Source organism: Myxine glutinosa, chromosome 5, assembly GCF_964187855.1.
Source record: "Myxine glutinosa chromosome 5, kmMyxGlut1.1, whole genome shotgun sequence".
Lineage (NCBI taxonomy): Eukaryota > Metazoa > Chordata > Myxini > Myxiniformes > Myxinidae > Myxine > Myxine glutinosa.
In genome coordinates, this window is record NC_136265.1 from 190,376,108 (window position 1) to 190,390,708 (window position 14,601).

General features: G+C 44.5%; 1 protein-coding gene across 11 annotated transcripts in view; it reads left to right on the plus strand.

The window, feature by feature from the left end:
- Positions 1 to 14,601, plus strand: part of LOC137426576 (von Willebrand factor A domain-containing protein 5A) — a 161,095-nt gene that overhangs the window by 28,920 nt on the left and 117,574 nt on the right. For all 11 annotated transcript variants that reach the window (XR_013623660.1, XR_013623661.1, XR_013623658.1 and 8 more), the window contains 2 exons: positions 13,313 to 13,476; positions 13,635 to 13,746. Coding sequence is in view for 7 of the 11 variants with exons in the window: in XM_078779296.1 (XP_078635422.1) it covers positions 13,313 to 13,476; positions 13,635 to 13,746 (276 nt within the window). In the remaining 4 variants the exon portion in view is untranslated. The remainder of the gene's footprint in view (positions 1 to 13,312; positions 13,477 to 13,634; positions 13,747 to 14,601) is intronic.

The following is a 14,601-nucleotide window of genomic DNA, read 5'->3' on the forward strand; positions in this document are numbered from 1 at the left end:
GTCGGCTAATTGAGTACCAGTTCACTGGTAATTCCCTGTTTGTCGTTGAAGGCGGCAAAAAGGGTTGGCGTCAGGAAGGGCATCCGGCCGTAAAACATTGCTTCAAAAAGGGGACCAAAAAAAAAAACAACAACTACCATGGTCCCCGTAAAGGCCAACCCCCGCTTTGCGGGGAAAAATGGCCTCTAAACGGTGGTTATACATATATATACACACACACACACACACACACACACACACACACACACACACACACACACACACACACAACAACCAGCATTTTAAGGCCATTTTCCCTGCAAGAGCGGGGGTTAGCCTTGCGGTCCTCATGACAATGTTCTCCATTTTGCCCTATTTTCTGCATCTCCCCTTGTTAACCCCCTTGCCCACATTTCTTCTTCGACCATCTTTAGCCAAGTCTTTCTCGGTCTTCCCCATCCTCTACTTCCTTCTCCATTCATTTCCATCACTCTTCTCAAGCAGTCACTTTCATTCTTCCTCAACACATGACCAAACCATCTCAACCTGTTTCTCTTCATAGCATCCATCACAGGCTCTATTCCCATCATCTTTCGTAATTCATCATTTGTCTTGCTCTCTCTCTCAACGATACTCCACACATCCACCGAACCATTTGCATTTCCACCTTTTCCAGCCTTCGCTGCTGCTCTACGTTCATTACCCATGTCTCGCTCCCATAAATCATAACACTTCTCACATGCAGCATGCACCTTTCCCTTCAGCTTCAACGACACTCCCCTCCTCGTCAGCACGCCACTCAGTTCCCGAAACTTCTTCCATGCACATCTCACTCGAGCAACCGTTGCCGAGTCTGATCCACCTTCTCCATTCAGCATGTCTCCTATGTAACAAAATGTTTTCACACCTTCCAGCCTCACGCCGTCTCCAAGATCCAACTCAACATTTCCTCCATCTGCAGCTCCCTCTGTGCACACCTTGCACTTGAATGTAGCTGCCACACTGGTTAATGACCCTCTCAAGCCACTACATTTTTGATGAACCCACTCAGCGCACATTGTACATTGAATGGAATTCACTCCGACACCCTTCCTGCACACAGCACAAGGCCACTTCCCAGTTATTTCCACCTCACCACATGCTTTACCACTTGCCATCACCTTCGTTTTTCCGATATTCACCTTCAGACCTTTTGTCTCCATACATTCCTTCCACTTGTTCATCTTCTCCTTCAGCCCATCCATACTTTCTGCAATCAACACCAGATCATCTGCATACAGCAACTCCCACGATAAAACCCTCCTTTACGTTCTGGGCCAGCACCTCCATCACAGCTACAATTAGTAATGGACTTAGTACCAATCCCTGATGCACTCCCACCTTCACCTCAAACTCACCACTGTTCCCGTCCTTCGTCCTTACAGCTGTGCGCGCTCTTTTGTACATTGCCATCACCACTCTGATCAACCATTCCTCCACTCCTAACTTCCTCAATGCCCATGTCACGACCTCACGTGGAACCCTATCGAATGCCTTCTCCAGATCAACAAACCCAAGAAACAACTTCTTCCTCTTCTCCATATACTTCTCCTGCAACTGCCTCACAATAAAAAGCGCGTCTGTCGTTCCTCTTCCTGGCATAAATCCAAACTGCATTTTGTCAATCTTCACTTTCTTCCTTATCCTCCTCTCCAACACCCTTTCCAATACCTTCATTCCATGCTCCAATAACTTTATCGCTCGATACGAGCCACAGTCCAGAGGGTCACCTTTCCCCTTGTATAGAGGGACGAGGGTACTCAGTTCCCAATTCACTGGAATGCGGCCTTCTTTCACCCCCAGATTGCAGATCTCTGTTATTCTCTTCACACCCCAATTTCCCGCTGCCTTCAACATATCTCCCACAACTCCCGTCGGCCCTCCCACTTTTCTACTCTTCATTGCTTTTATCGCTTCCTCAACTTCCTTCTCGGTTATCTTCTCTGCCGGTCCTAAAACTGGGTTACTCTCGATGTTGCCATCCCATTCATTCTCTGTATTCAACAGAATTTCCATATATCTTTTCCATCTTCCTTTAATACCATCTGGGTCCACAACAATTTGTCCCACTTCATCCTTCAAGCAACTCTCCCCCATCACATCACACCTCTCTTTCGCTATCTGCTTTGCAATCCTGAATACCGCTCTCTGTCCCTCTTCCAAATCCACACGTTCTCCGAACATTTTCCTACATGCCTCCTGTGCCTTTGCTACCTCGTTCTTTGCAGCCTTCTTGTCTGCCTTGTAACTTTCATGCTCTGCCTTTTCTGCCCCCATACCCTTCGCCTTCTGCCACTCCTTGAACTTCTTCCTCTTTTCGTCAATCTTCTTTCCAACTTCATCATCCCACCACCATGTTTCCGAGTGCCTCGGTGGTCCTTTTGTCCATCCACATACCTCACCAACGGCTCCCAACAGACTATCTTTCATTGACATCCAACCACTTTCAAGCTCAACCACATCATCCTCTACCATATTCAGCCTCTCTTTTAATGCCTCCCTCACTGTCACCTCTTTCAACCTCCACACCTTCATTCTCGGTTGGTACTTCACCCGCCGAACTCTCCTCGCACCTTTCACCCTTATGTTGCAGACAACCAAGTGGTGCTGTGAAACAGCCTCCTCCCCCGGGATCACCTTTGTGTCCCGGAGGTGCCCCCTATCTCGCCTACGCACCAGCGGGTTGTCAACGGATGTCGTCGACCCACCTGACGTGTATGTAACAAGCTTATTATCCTCTTTCTGGAACTGAGTATTACAAATCAACAAATCAGCTCCATCTGCAAACTCCAAAATCCTTTCACCTTCTCCATTTCTCACACCATATCTGTAACCCCCATGAACTCCCTCAAAACCGTCCATACTCCTTCCCATATGTCCATTTAGGTCTCCTCCTACCACAACAACTTTCTTATCTTTCACGTTTTCCATCAGCTTCTCTATAGCACACCAGAACTTGTTCTTCTCTTCATCGCTCCGACCAACCTGCGGAGCATATCCCGAGATGATGTTCACCAAGAGCTTTCCAATCATCATTTTCACCATCATCAACCTTTCACTCACTCTAGTCACACTCACCACACTGTCTACAAACTCCTCATAAAACAGGACACCGCACCTTCTGGGCACCCTTGCCACACAAACTTGTATTTCTGTCCCTGCCTACCCTTCACCATTCTCACACCACTTCCCTTCCATCTCGTCTCCTGCACACAACATATGTCCACTCTTCTTCTGACCAATACTTCCACCACTTCTCCTGATCTCCCTGTCATTGTCCCGACATTCCATGTCCCAAACCTCAGAAACCGATCTCCACGTCGGGCATCAGACGTTTCGTCGTCATAAATGGAATGATTTCCACCCTTGCTTCGATTGGGTTACTGTCAGGGATATTTTCCCTACAGTAGTATGTAATATATGAACCAAGAAATTCAATGTCCATCAACTTGTGAGAAGAGAGTCACAAATTTAATTCCCGAGGAGGATAACACTTTCTGTCGACAAAGAAATAACAACAAGAAAACAATAACCTTTATCAAACCATATTACAATTCATAAATTACATTTCAAGATTCACAGATGGTCCCAAGTAAAATCCTGGTACAGTAGGGATGCACAAAGAAATGCCACACCAAACACCAGCATGCATAGAGTACAGTTAACATACAGTGCAAACATACAGAATCATAAGGATACAGTAGCATGCATAGAATACAGTTAACATACAGTAGGAACATACAGAATCATAAGGATACAGTAGCATGCATAGAATACAGTTAACATACAGTAGGAACATACAGAATCCTAAGTACAGCAAACCAACATCCTACAGACCCAGTGCTAATCCTAAAGTACAACAAACCATCATCTTACACACCCAGTGATAATCCTGGTTATTTGGTCATTCGTTCTGATTTTTAAAACATTTCAAGTGGGAGGAGTAAGAGGAGGGGGGAGGAGCGAAGAGAGGGGAGGAGAGCAGGAGGATTGGTTGGGCAAAGTTTGGGTGGGAGGGGACAAGTGGAGGGGGGAGGAGCGAAGAGAGGGGAGGAGAGCAATAGGATTGGTTGGGCAAAGTTTGGGTGGGAGGGAGTAGGTGTTGAGGATGAGGTTGCCTCCTGCTGAGAGTAGGTTTGCATCCCAAATTCTTTCTGCTTTTCCATTGTCTCCTGCAAAACACCTGGAGCCCTGTCTCTCTAATCCCTTCAAGACCATCTGAAGGTCATTCTCAGTGAAGTGGATATATCTTTACTCATTTTTGACACGACAAGAGCAACGACCACTTACTTTATTTCAAAACTCATTTTTTAACAATATTAGCCTTAGTCACAACCAAATAATTACAGCGCCTCCATTATTAAAACTATACCAAATGATTTACCATTCTGTGGGCTTATCTGTAATTCATTTATTGTTTGATGCAAGGGTGATTATACAATGTTGCAAATTAACACACTAGTAACATGAGTTCTAATAAGTCATGTTAAGACTTGCAATTAAATAAGAAAAGTCCTTATTTAATAAATAGGTATTTACTTAATAATTATCGTTCTTGTTGAGAGATTTTCCCGAGAACGCTGGCAAAGAAAAAGCGTCCGCTGACTCTGTTTTTACAACGGTCAGCGCAGGGAGGATTATTTTAGCGCAGAGGGGATTATCTCCTTCCATTGTTTTAACTCTGCAATAATTACCAAGTATTTGCATTGTACCATGCTTACCTTTCACATTTGCATTGTACCAGGATTTTGGAGTTTGCTGATGGAGCTGATTTGTTGATTTGTAATACTCAGTTCCAGAAAGAGGATAATAAGCTTGTTACATACACGTCAGGTGGGTCGACGACAACCGTTGACGACCTGATTGTGTGCTTCCGGTCCCTCGAGCGACGGGGCTTGCTTCGATCTCTCCACGGCATCAAAGTTTGAGTGTTTTCCCGTTCGTTTCTTTGTCAAATTTCCGCTGGGTATTTTGTTGTGTATGTGTTATTGTGTGTTTCTATTTGGTTTTGGTTTTGTAGTTGTTGCAAATTTGTGTGTAATTAGTCGTTTCTTTGTTCGCGCCTCGTGCGGCCTCCTCGTCTCGACTTGTGCCCCGCCCCCTATATCTCGTTTGTTCTTTCACCTCTGCTCCTGCTTTCTCACATCCACGTTCTCCTTTAGAGACTTTTCCCAGATTGTTTTTCATGGTTTTGTTTAAATATTTATTTAAATATGTTTAAACCGCAGCCGTGATGCTGACGCCCCCCCCCCCCCCCACCCCCCAGAATTTCCATGTTTTAAACGTTTCCCAGTGTGTACCCTGGATAAGAATAGGTACACCGTATCCCTGCGTGTCGTAAGAGGCGACTAAGAGGGTTGGCGTCAGGAAGGGCATCCGGCTATAAAAACATTGCCTCAAAAAAGAGAACCATGACAATTACAAGTACATATGGGCAGGGTGCAGCCCGAAGTGGAGATCAGGTTCTGAGGTTTGGGACATGGAATGTAGGGACAATGACAGGGAGATCAGGAGAAGTGGTGGAAGTATTGGTCAGAAGAAGAGTGGACATATGTTGTGTGCAAGAGACGAGATGGAAGGGAAGTGGTGTGAGAATGGTGAAGGGTAGGCAGGGAAAGAAATACAAGTTTGTGTGGCAAGGGTGCCTGGAGGGCGTGAATGGTGTTGGTGTCCTGTTTTCTGAGGAGTTTGTAGACAGTGTGGTGAGTGTGACTAGAGTGAGTGATAGGTTGATGATGGTGAAAATGATTGGAAAGCTCTTGGTGAATGTCATCTCGGGATATGCCCCGCAGGTTGGTCGAAGCGATGAAGAGAAGGACAAGTTCTGGTGTGCGATAGAGAAGCTGAAGGAAAACGTGAAAGATGAGGAAGTTGTTGTGGTAGGAGGAGACCTAAATGGACATGTGGGAAGGAGTATGGATGGTTTTGAGGGAGTTCATGGGGGTTACGGATATGGTGTGAGAAATGGAGAAGGTGAAAGGATTTTGGAGTTTGCTGATGGAGCTGATTTGTTGATTTGTAATACTCAGTTCCAGAAAGAGGATAATAAGCTTGTTACATACACGTCAGGTGGGTCGACGACAACCGTTGACTACCTGATGGTGCGTAGGCGAGATAGGGGGCACCTCCGGGACACAAAGATGATCCCGGGGGAGGAGGCTGTTTCACAGCACCACTTGGTTGTCTGCGAAGTAAGGGTGAAAGGTGCGAGGAGAGCTCGGCGGGTGAAGTACCAACCGAGAATGAAGGTGTGGAGGTTGAAAGAGGTGACAGTAAGGGAGGCATTAAAAGAGAGGCTGAGTAGGGTCGAGGATGATGTGGTTGAGCTTGAAAGTGGTTGTATGTCAATGAAAGATAGTCTGTTGGGAGCCGTTGGTGAGGTATGTGAATGGACAAAAGGACCACCGAGGCACTCGGAAACATGGTGGTGGGATGATGAAGTTGGAAAGAAGATTGATGAGAAGAGGAAGAAGTTCAAGGAGTGGCAGAAGGCGAAGGGTATGGGGGCAGAAAAGGCAGAGCATGAAAGTTATAAGGCAGCCAAGAAGGCTGCAAAGAAAGAGGTAGCAAAGGCGCAGGAGGCATGTTGGAAAATGTTCGGAGAACGCTTGGATTCGGAAGAGGGTCAGAGAGCGGTATTCAGGATTGCAAAGCAGATCGCGAAAGAGAGGTGTGATGTGATGGGAGTGAGTTGCTTGAAGGATGAAGTGGGACAAATCGTTGTGGACCCAGATGGAATTAAAGGAAGATGGAAAAGATATATGGAAATGCTGTTGAATGCAGAGAATGAATGGGATGCCAAATAGAGAGTAACCCAGTTTTAGGACCTGCAGAGAAGATAACTGAGAAAGAAGTTGAGGAAGCGATAAAAGCAATAAAAAAATTTTTTTTAAACCACCTTTAGAGGCCATTTTTCCCCGCAAGCGGGGGTTGGCCTTTTTCGGGAACTGTGGTTGTTGTTGTTTTTCGGTCCCCTTTTTGAAGCAATGTTTTACAGCCGGATGCCCTACCTGACGCCAACCCTTTTTGCCGCCTTTAACGACAAGCAGGGAATTACCAGTGAACTGGTACTCAATTAGCCGACCTCGGAAGGATGACAGGCTGAGTCAACCCCCCTGGCGTTAATTCAGCGATTAGACCGGGATTCGAACCCAGGATCCTAGGATCCTAAGCCGGCACCCTAGCCGCTAGCACAACACCAGGGACCAGGGATAAAAGCAATGAAGAGTAGAAAAGCGGGAGGGCCGACGGGAGTTGTGGCAGATATGTTGAAGGCAGCAGGAAGTAGGGGTATGAAGAGAATGACAGAGATCTGTAATCTGGTGGTGAAAGAAGGCCGCATTCCAGTGGATTGGGAAGTGAGTACCCTCGTCCCTCTATACAAGGGGAAAGGTGACCTTCTGGACTGTGGCTCGTATCGAGCGATAAAGTTATTCGAGCATGGAATGAAGGTATTGGAAAGGGTGTTGCAGAGGAGGAAAGTGAAGATCGACGAAATGCAGTTTGGATTTATGCCAGGAAGAGGAACGACAGACACGCTTTTTATTGTAAGGCAGTTGCAGGAGAAGTACATGGAGAAGAGGAAGAAGTTGTTTCTTGGTTTTGTTGATCTGGAGAAAGCATTCGATTGGGTTCCACGCGAAGTAGTGACATAGGCATTGAGGAAGTTAGGAGTGGAGGAATGGTTGATCAGAGTAGTGATGGCAATGTACAAAAGAGCGCGCACAGCTGGAAGGACGAAGGACGGGAACAGTGGTGAGTTTGAGGTGAAGGTGGGAGTGCATCAGGGGTCGGTACTAAGTCCACTACTATTTGTAGCTGTGATGGAGGTGCTGGCTCAGAACGTAAAGGAGGGTTCACCATGGGAGTTGTGTGCAGATGATCTGGTGTTGATTGCGGAAAGTATGGATGGACTGAAGGAAAAGATGAACAAGTGGAAGGAATGTATGGAGACAAAAGGTCTGAAGGTAAATATCGGAAAGACAAGATCTGCCTGCAACCCTCTTATCGTTAAACTGCCAAAGTCTAGGCTCTCTGCTCACCTTCACTCTTTCATTCCCCTTTTCTCCCGCCTCTGGAACAAACTCCCCCACTCCCTTCAATCCCACGCCTCCCTCCAGGTCTTTAAAACAGCTGTTCACCACCATCTCTTATCTTCCCCCATCGAAAACCTTGATCTTTTCTACCCCCGGTAATTCACCCCAGAGTCCTTGCAGTGTTCATATGTTTTATTCCTCTCCCACCTCCCCCAAGTCCTCCCGATATCCCTGCTCTCAAATGTTGTGTTTGTGTCCTTCCCCCTCTCTCCCCATCTTGTCTGCCGCTCCCCTCGTTTTTTGTGTTTTGTGTGTCGGTTTGTCTTTTTGTGTGATTAAGGTTAGCTCTTTCACGAGCCTCGATCTTGTATACAGAAAAAAAAAAAAAAAAAGTGATGGCAAGTGGTAAAGCATGTGGTGAGGTGGAAAGAACTCGGAAGTGGCCGTGTGCTGTGTGCAGGAAGGGTGTCGGAGTGAACTCCATTCAATGTACAATGTGCGCTGAGTGGTTTCATCAAAAATGTAGTGGTCTGAGAGGGTCATTAACCAGTGTGGCAGCTACATTCAAATGTAAAGTGTGCACAGAGGGAGCTGCAGATGGAGGAAATGTTGAGTTGGATCTTGGAGACGGCGTGAAGCTGGAAGGTGTGAAAACATTTTGCTACCTCGGAGACATGCTGAATGGAGAAGGTGGATCAGACTTGGCAACGGTTGCTCGAGTGATATGTGCATGGAAGACGTTTCGGGAACTGAGTGGCGTGCTGATGAGGAGGGAGTGTCGTTGAAACTGAAGGGAATTGGTGTATGCTGCATGTGTGAGAAGTGTTATGATTTATGGGAGCAAGGCATGGGTAATGAACGTAGAGCAGCATCGAAGGCTGGAAAGGGTGGAAATGCGAATGGTTCGGTGGATGTGTGGAGTATCGTTGAGAGAGAGGAAGACAAATTATGAATTGCGCAAGATGATGGGAATAGAGCCTGTGATTGATGCTGTGAAGAGAAACAGGTTGAGATGGTTTGGTAATGTGTTGAGGAAGAATGAAAGTGACTGGTTGAGAAGAGTGATGGAAATGAATGTAGAAGGAAGTAGAGGACGGGGAAGACCGAGAAAGACTTGGCTGAAGATGGTCGAAGAAGAAATGTGGGCATGGGGGTTAACAAGGTGAGATGCAGAAAATAGGGCAAAATGGAGAACATTGTCATGAGGACCGCAAGGCTAACCCCCGCTCCAGCAGGGAACATGGCCTTAAAATGCATGTTGTTGCGTTGTTGTATATATATTTATATATACTTTTACTTGCGACCATAGAAGATTTACTACTATAATTCAGCTCAGCTTTTAATTGCGAAATTGGCCCAGCCCGGCCGTGGCGGTCTCAACCGGCCTCGCCCCCTCGCCTGTTACCTTCCCGTGGCCCATACTGACATTTTTAGTTCTTTTTGAATGAACTTACTACTCTAATTCAGCTTTTACTCGTGACCATAGAAGATTGACTACTATAATTCAGCTCAGCTTTTAATTGCGAAATGGGCCCAGCCCGGCCAAGGTGCCCTATAACCTTCCTGTGGTGCGTCCCGACATTTTTTGTGTTGGAGGTTTCCTCCTATCTTTCACTGTTCAGGTGATTAGCGCGTGCAGCCAAACAAACAAACAAACAAACAAAAATGTTCTTTGATATATATATATATATAGATACTAGCCGAAAGCACCCGGCGTTCCGCGGGTTCTTTTTGAATGAATTTACTATTATAATTCAGCTTTTACTCGCGGCCATAGAAGATTGACTACTATAATTCAGCTCAGCTTTTAATTGTGAAATGGGTCCAGTTCGGCCGAGGTGGGCCTCGATAACCTTCCCGGGGCCCGTCCCGACATTTTGGGTTCTTTTTGAATGAATTTACTACTATAATTCAGCTTTTACTCGTGGCTGTAGAAGATCGACTACTATAATTCAGCTCAGCTTTTAATTGCGAAATGGGCCAAGCCTGGCCGAGGTGGGCCACGACCGGCCTCGCCACCTAGCCTATAACCTTCCCAAGGCTCTTCCCGACCGTTTTAGTTCTTTTTGAATGAATTTACTACTATAATTCAGCTTTTACTCGCGGCCGTAGAAGATTGACTTCTCTATTTCAGCTCAGCTTTTAATTGCAAAATGGGCCCAGTCCGGCCGAGATAGGCTTCGACCGGCCATGCCACCTAGACTATAACCTTCCCGGGGCCTGTTCCGACATTTTTTGTTTTTGAGGTTTCCTCCGATCTTTCACCGTTCAGGAGATTAGTGCATGCAGACAAACAAACAAACAAACAAAAATTTTCTTTTAGAAATACAGAAGATATATATACAGTCAAGTACACCCCGTGTAAAGTTTTGACTTTTTCAACATGTTTCAACATACAGCTATTTGATCTTCATTTCAACAATATTGATAGATAAAGTTGATATAATATAACAAATATCATGAAACATTTACATTTTGTAGTCCATTGTATAATTTAAATAAACATAAATGCAAATTTCGCATGTGGAAAAAGTAAGTACACCCTTGGCTCTAATAGGTGGTATTGCCCCCTTTGGCAGAAACAACCTCAAGTCGGCATTTCTTATAACTGTCTACCAGTCTCTGACATCGACTGGGAGATTTTTGCCCACTCCTCCATGCAGAATTCTTTCAGCTGTGCGATGTTTGAGGGGTTTCATGCATGCACAGCTTGTTTCAAATCCCCCCACAGCATCTCGATTGGATTTAGATCCGGGCTTTGATTTGGCCATTCCGGAACCCTCCATTTCTTTCTTTTCAGCCATTCCTTGGTGGATTTACTGGTATGTTTAGGGTCATTGTCATGTTGCAAGGTCCACCTTCGGTTGAGCTTCAACTTTCCGACAGATGGCCTCACATTATCCTCAAGCACCCTCTGGTACAATGAAGAATTCATAGTGGATTCTATGATGGTGAGCTTCCCAGGCCCTGATACAGAAAAGCTGCCCCAAACCATAATATTTCCACCACCATGCTTTACAGTTGGTATCAGGTTCTTGTGGTCAAATGCTGTCTTTGGTTTCCGCCAAACATGTCTTCTGGTACTGTGGCCAAATAGCTCTACCTTTGACTCATCTGTCCAGAGTACATTGTTCCAGAAGTGCTGGTCTTTGCCTCGGTGTTCATTGGCAAACTTTAGTCTTGCCCTGATGTTCTTTCTGGACAGCAAAGGTTTCCTCCTGGCACACCTCCCATGTATATCAAATTTGTGCAGCCTCTTTCTAATGGTGGACTCGTGCACTTTGACATCAACAGTGGCAAGAGCTACCTGTAGGTCCCGTGATGACATTCTGGGGTTCTTAGAGACTTCTTTCAGCATCTTGCGGTCTGCTCTCGGGCTGAACTTGCTGGGGCGGCCTGGCCTGAACAAGTTGGCAGTTGTTTGGAATCTTCTCCACTTGTAAATGATCTTCCGGACAGGCGAATGATTGATTTCAAATTGTTTGGAGATCTTTTTAAATCCCTTCCCAGACTCATAGGCATCTATAACCTGCTTTCTGAAGGCCTCAGAGAGCTCTTTTGATCGATGCATGGTGACGCCGCACACTTCAACAACAAAGAGCAAACCAAACTAAATGTCTGAGGTTTAAATAAGACAGGTTCCTCAAAGATCCTCTCTAACGATGTTCTAATCATTTGCACCTGAGCTGGTGCACCTGATTCTAATTTTAGGTATTTGAAGTAGTGATAAATGTAGGGGTGTACTTACTTTTTCCACATACAAAATTTTCATTTATGTTTATTTAATTTATACAATGGACGACAAAATGTAAATGTTTCATGACATTTGTTATACTAGGGCATGCCCGTACTATATATATATCTAAAAGTATATCCCCCCCCCCCCCCCCCCCCTCTATTTACATGCAATGGTTTGGTCCAAAGCTAACGGCTAGCGGAGTTTGGTAAAGAAATCGCCATAGCGTGCACAAATGCGCAGGAAAGCGAAAGAATCGCAAATTAGTTTTAATTAGTTTTAAAACATAGTTTAACGCCAACATAGCGGCAACATAGTTTGCCAACGTGAAATAAATGAATACGCTCTCAAATGTGCCAAAAAAAAAAAAAACGCTACCCGTATGCTCTACCCCGCCCGTACGCCCGTAAACAAAAAAAAACAACGCTCTTCGCTTCCGCCCTTTGCTCTGACTGAATTGGGAGAAATAATGCGCATAAGAAATCGAGAAATTATTATTTTCTCCGGAAGAAATCGAATTACGTACCGTAATGGCGCACGCGCTGGGCTCAGCATCAGCTCGCTCTCACATCGGCCACGCCTACGCAATAACGCGTTCTGTGATTGGATGCCGGAAGTGCAGTCCTCACTGTCCGGAAGGTCGTATATCGCAGTTACGATGAATCGCAAATTAGTTTTTATTAGTTTTAAAACATAGTTTAACGGCAACATAGTTTGCAAACGTGAAATAAATGAATACGCTCTCAAACGTGCCATCCGAGGCAGAGTGTGTCCGCCACGTTCGGCACACGCGATAGCTCGCTGCTCTCTGATTGGTTGAATCGTTTTTTGGACATAGCTCGGTAAGTAATTGTCCGATTAATATGAAACCTTGAAAAGGCACATCCTCGGGTCCCCAGCAATATACCTGGCAAGTTTCAAGTATATCCGACCGGTAGTTGTCGAGAAACAGCGGTCACAGACATACAAACAAACAAACAAACGTACAAACAAACATACACACAGAGATTAGTGGAATTATAGATAGATTATATCCCCTTTATCTATCAATATTGTTGAAATTAAGTTCAAATAGCTGTATGTTGAAATATGTTGAAAAAGTCAAAACTTTACATGGGATGTACTTACTTTTTCACGTGACTGTATATATATTGTTCCTCTGTGCACATGCGTGATCAGGACGAGATTGCATATAATTTGGCAAATTCAGAGCCAAAATACTGGTAAACTGCATGTTTGTGTTCCGGTTAATTTTTCGATTTGTTTTCAAAATAAAGCGTTCAATTGAAATTCAGTTGTTCCTCGATCGTAAACTGACATCTGTAGATAGATATACAGACAGACAAAGTGAACCGATTTCCTTAACCCCGCTTTTCACTTCATATGCCTGGGCTAATACTTGTCGAGAATATTCTAAATAATAACACAAATAATAGTTAAGAATAGTCTTGGAACACAAGATTGATGGGTAATTACCTTCATGTTATCACGTGTTATTTCACTTTTACTTTCCTTTTAACAGGTACCGAGAGCACGAACCCTGTAAAGAATGTTCCATATATGTTGACTCCCACTCCATACTCCTTGAAGTTCTCCTTCACTGCGGAGTGGCCAGCCGGAGTGGAAAACGTCACATCAAACTGTTCTCTTTGTCCTTTGTCTCGCCAAAGCGCAACATCTGCTGAGGTTTGTAAGTCTCTTCCTCCCTGACTGTCTCACTAACGTGGGCTACAGGTGGCATCAATCAAACTTCAGACCTTTGATGGCACAATGGAAAACATTTGTGAATTGATCGGATACATTGGTTGGAGCAATTATCTAATGTTGAATGTTTCTGCTTGTAGGCTTCCCTGGATTCAGGCTTTCTCTTTGACCGTGACATCGAACTGGAAGTGATGTATCGGGATGGTGAGAGACCAGTCGTCATTGTGGAGCCAGGAGATCCGGCTACGAAAGGTATCGGCTGTACCAAACGTTTCATAAGAACATCCATTTTAATTCGGAAAACATGACTCGAATTTATTTCAGAAATCAGAATTATAATATGTGACATGAAAATAGAAACTCCACAAAGAACCTTTAAATGTGATCTTTTTTTAAATATTGACATTGTGGAATTTCCACAGAATGCGATTAACCCTCTTTCCAAACTGTATAGTCATACATTGTTCTTGGAAGCTTCGGGATCTCTTTTGGAGCATGATTGAGTATGCATACACATATATGGAGGTTATTCGGGGAAAAGGAATGTTTATTGAGGATACAATACAAGGTTATAATTTAACGGACTTTTCACCTTGTCCTTGTGTATGAAATGCATGTAATATTTTCTGTTTAATCTATTAATCCAAAATACCTTTTTACATACACCTTTTGTACCTCTTTGGCTTTCCTTGTTAATTTTTCTTCACCTCTTTGTAAACATTTTAACCTTATCCTCTGTAAAAATGAGTATTGTAAATCTGTAGCTTCCTTAAACTCACTGTGCAGTTTCCTCATCATTCTCATTCCAACCTATCTGCTCTATTTAACATTCTCACCTTATTCTATGTGTGCACATCTGCGTTCACTCCTCCCTTCGTCGTTTTATTTAACCCTTCGAATAACAACCCCAATTTTGACTCCACTCTTGACTATCCATTTTCTGTTTTCATCTGAGCCTCTTCAACTTTTTACCCCTTATGGCTTTTTTCCACCTTTCCCCCCTGCCTCCCCATAATGTATTCCCTTGACAAATGTAAACTTTCTGCCTTGAGCCAGAGCTACGCTTTCCTGGAGACCAATGATCACTCACGGTCTCTTGGCTGTTCT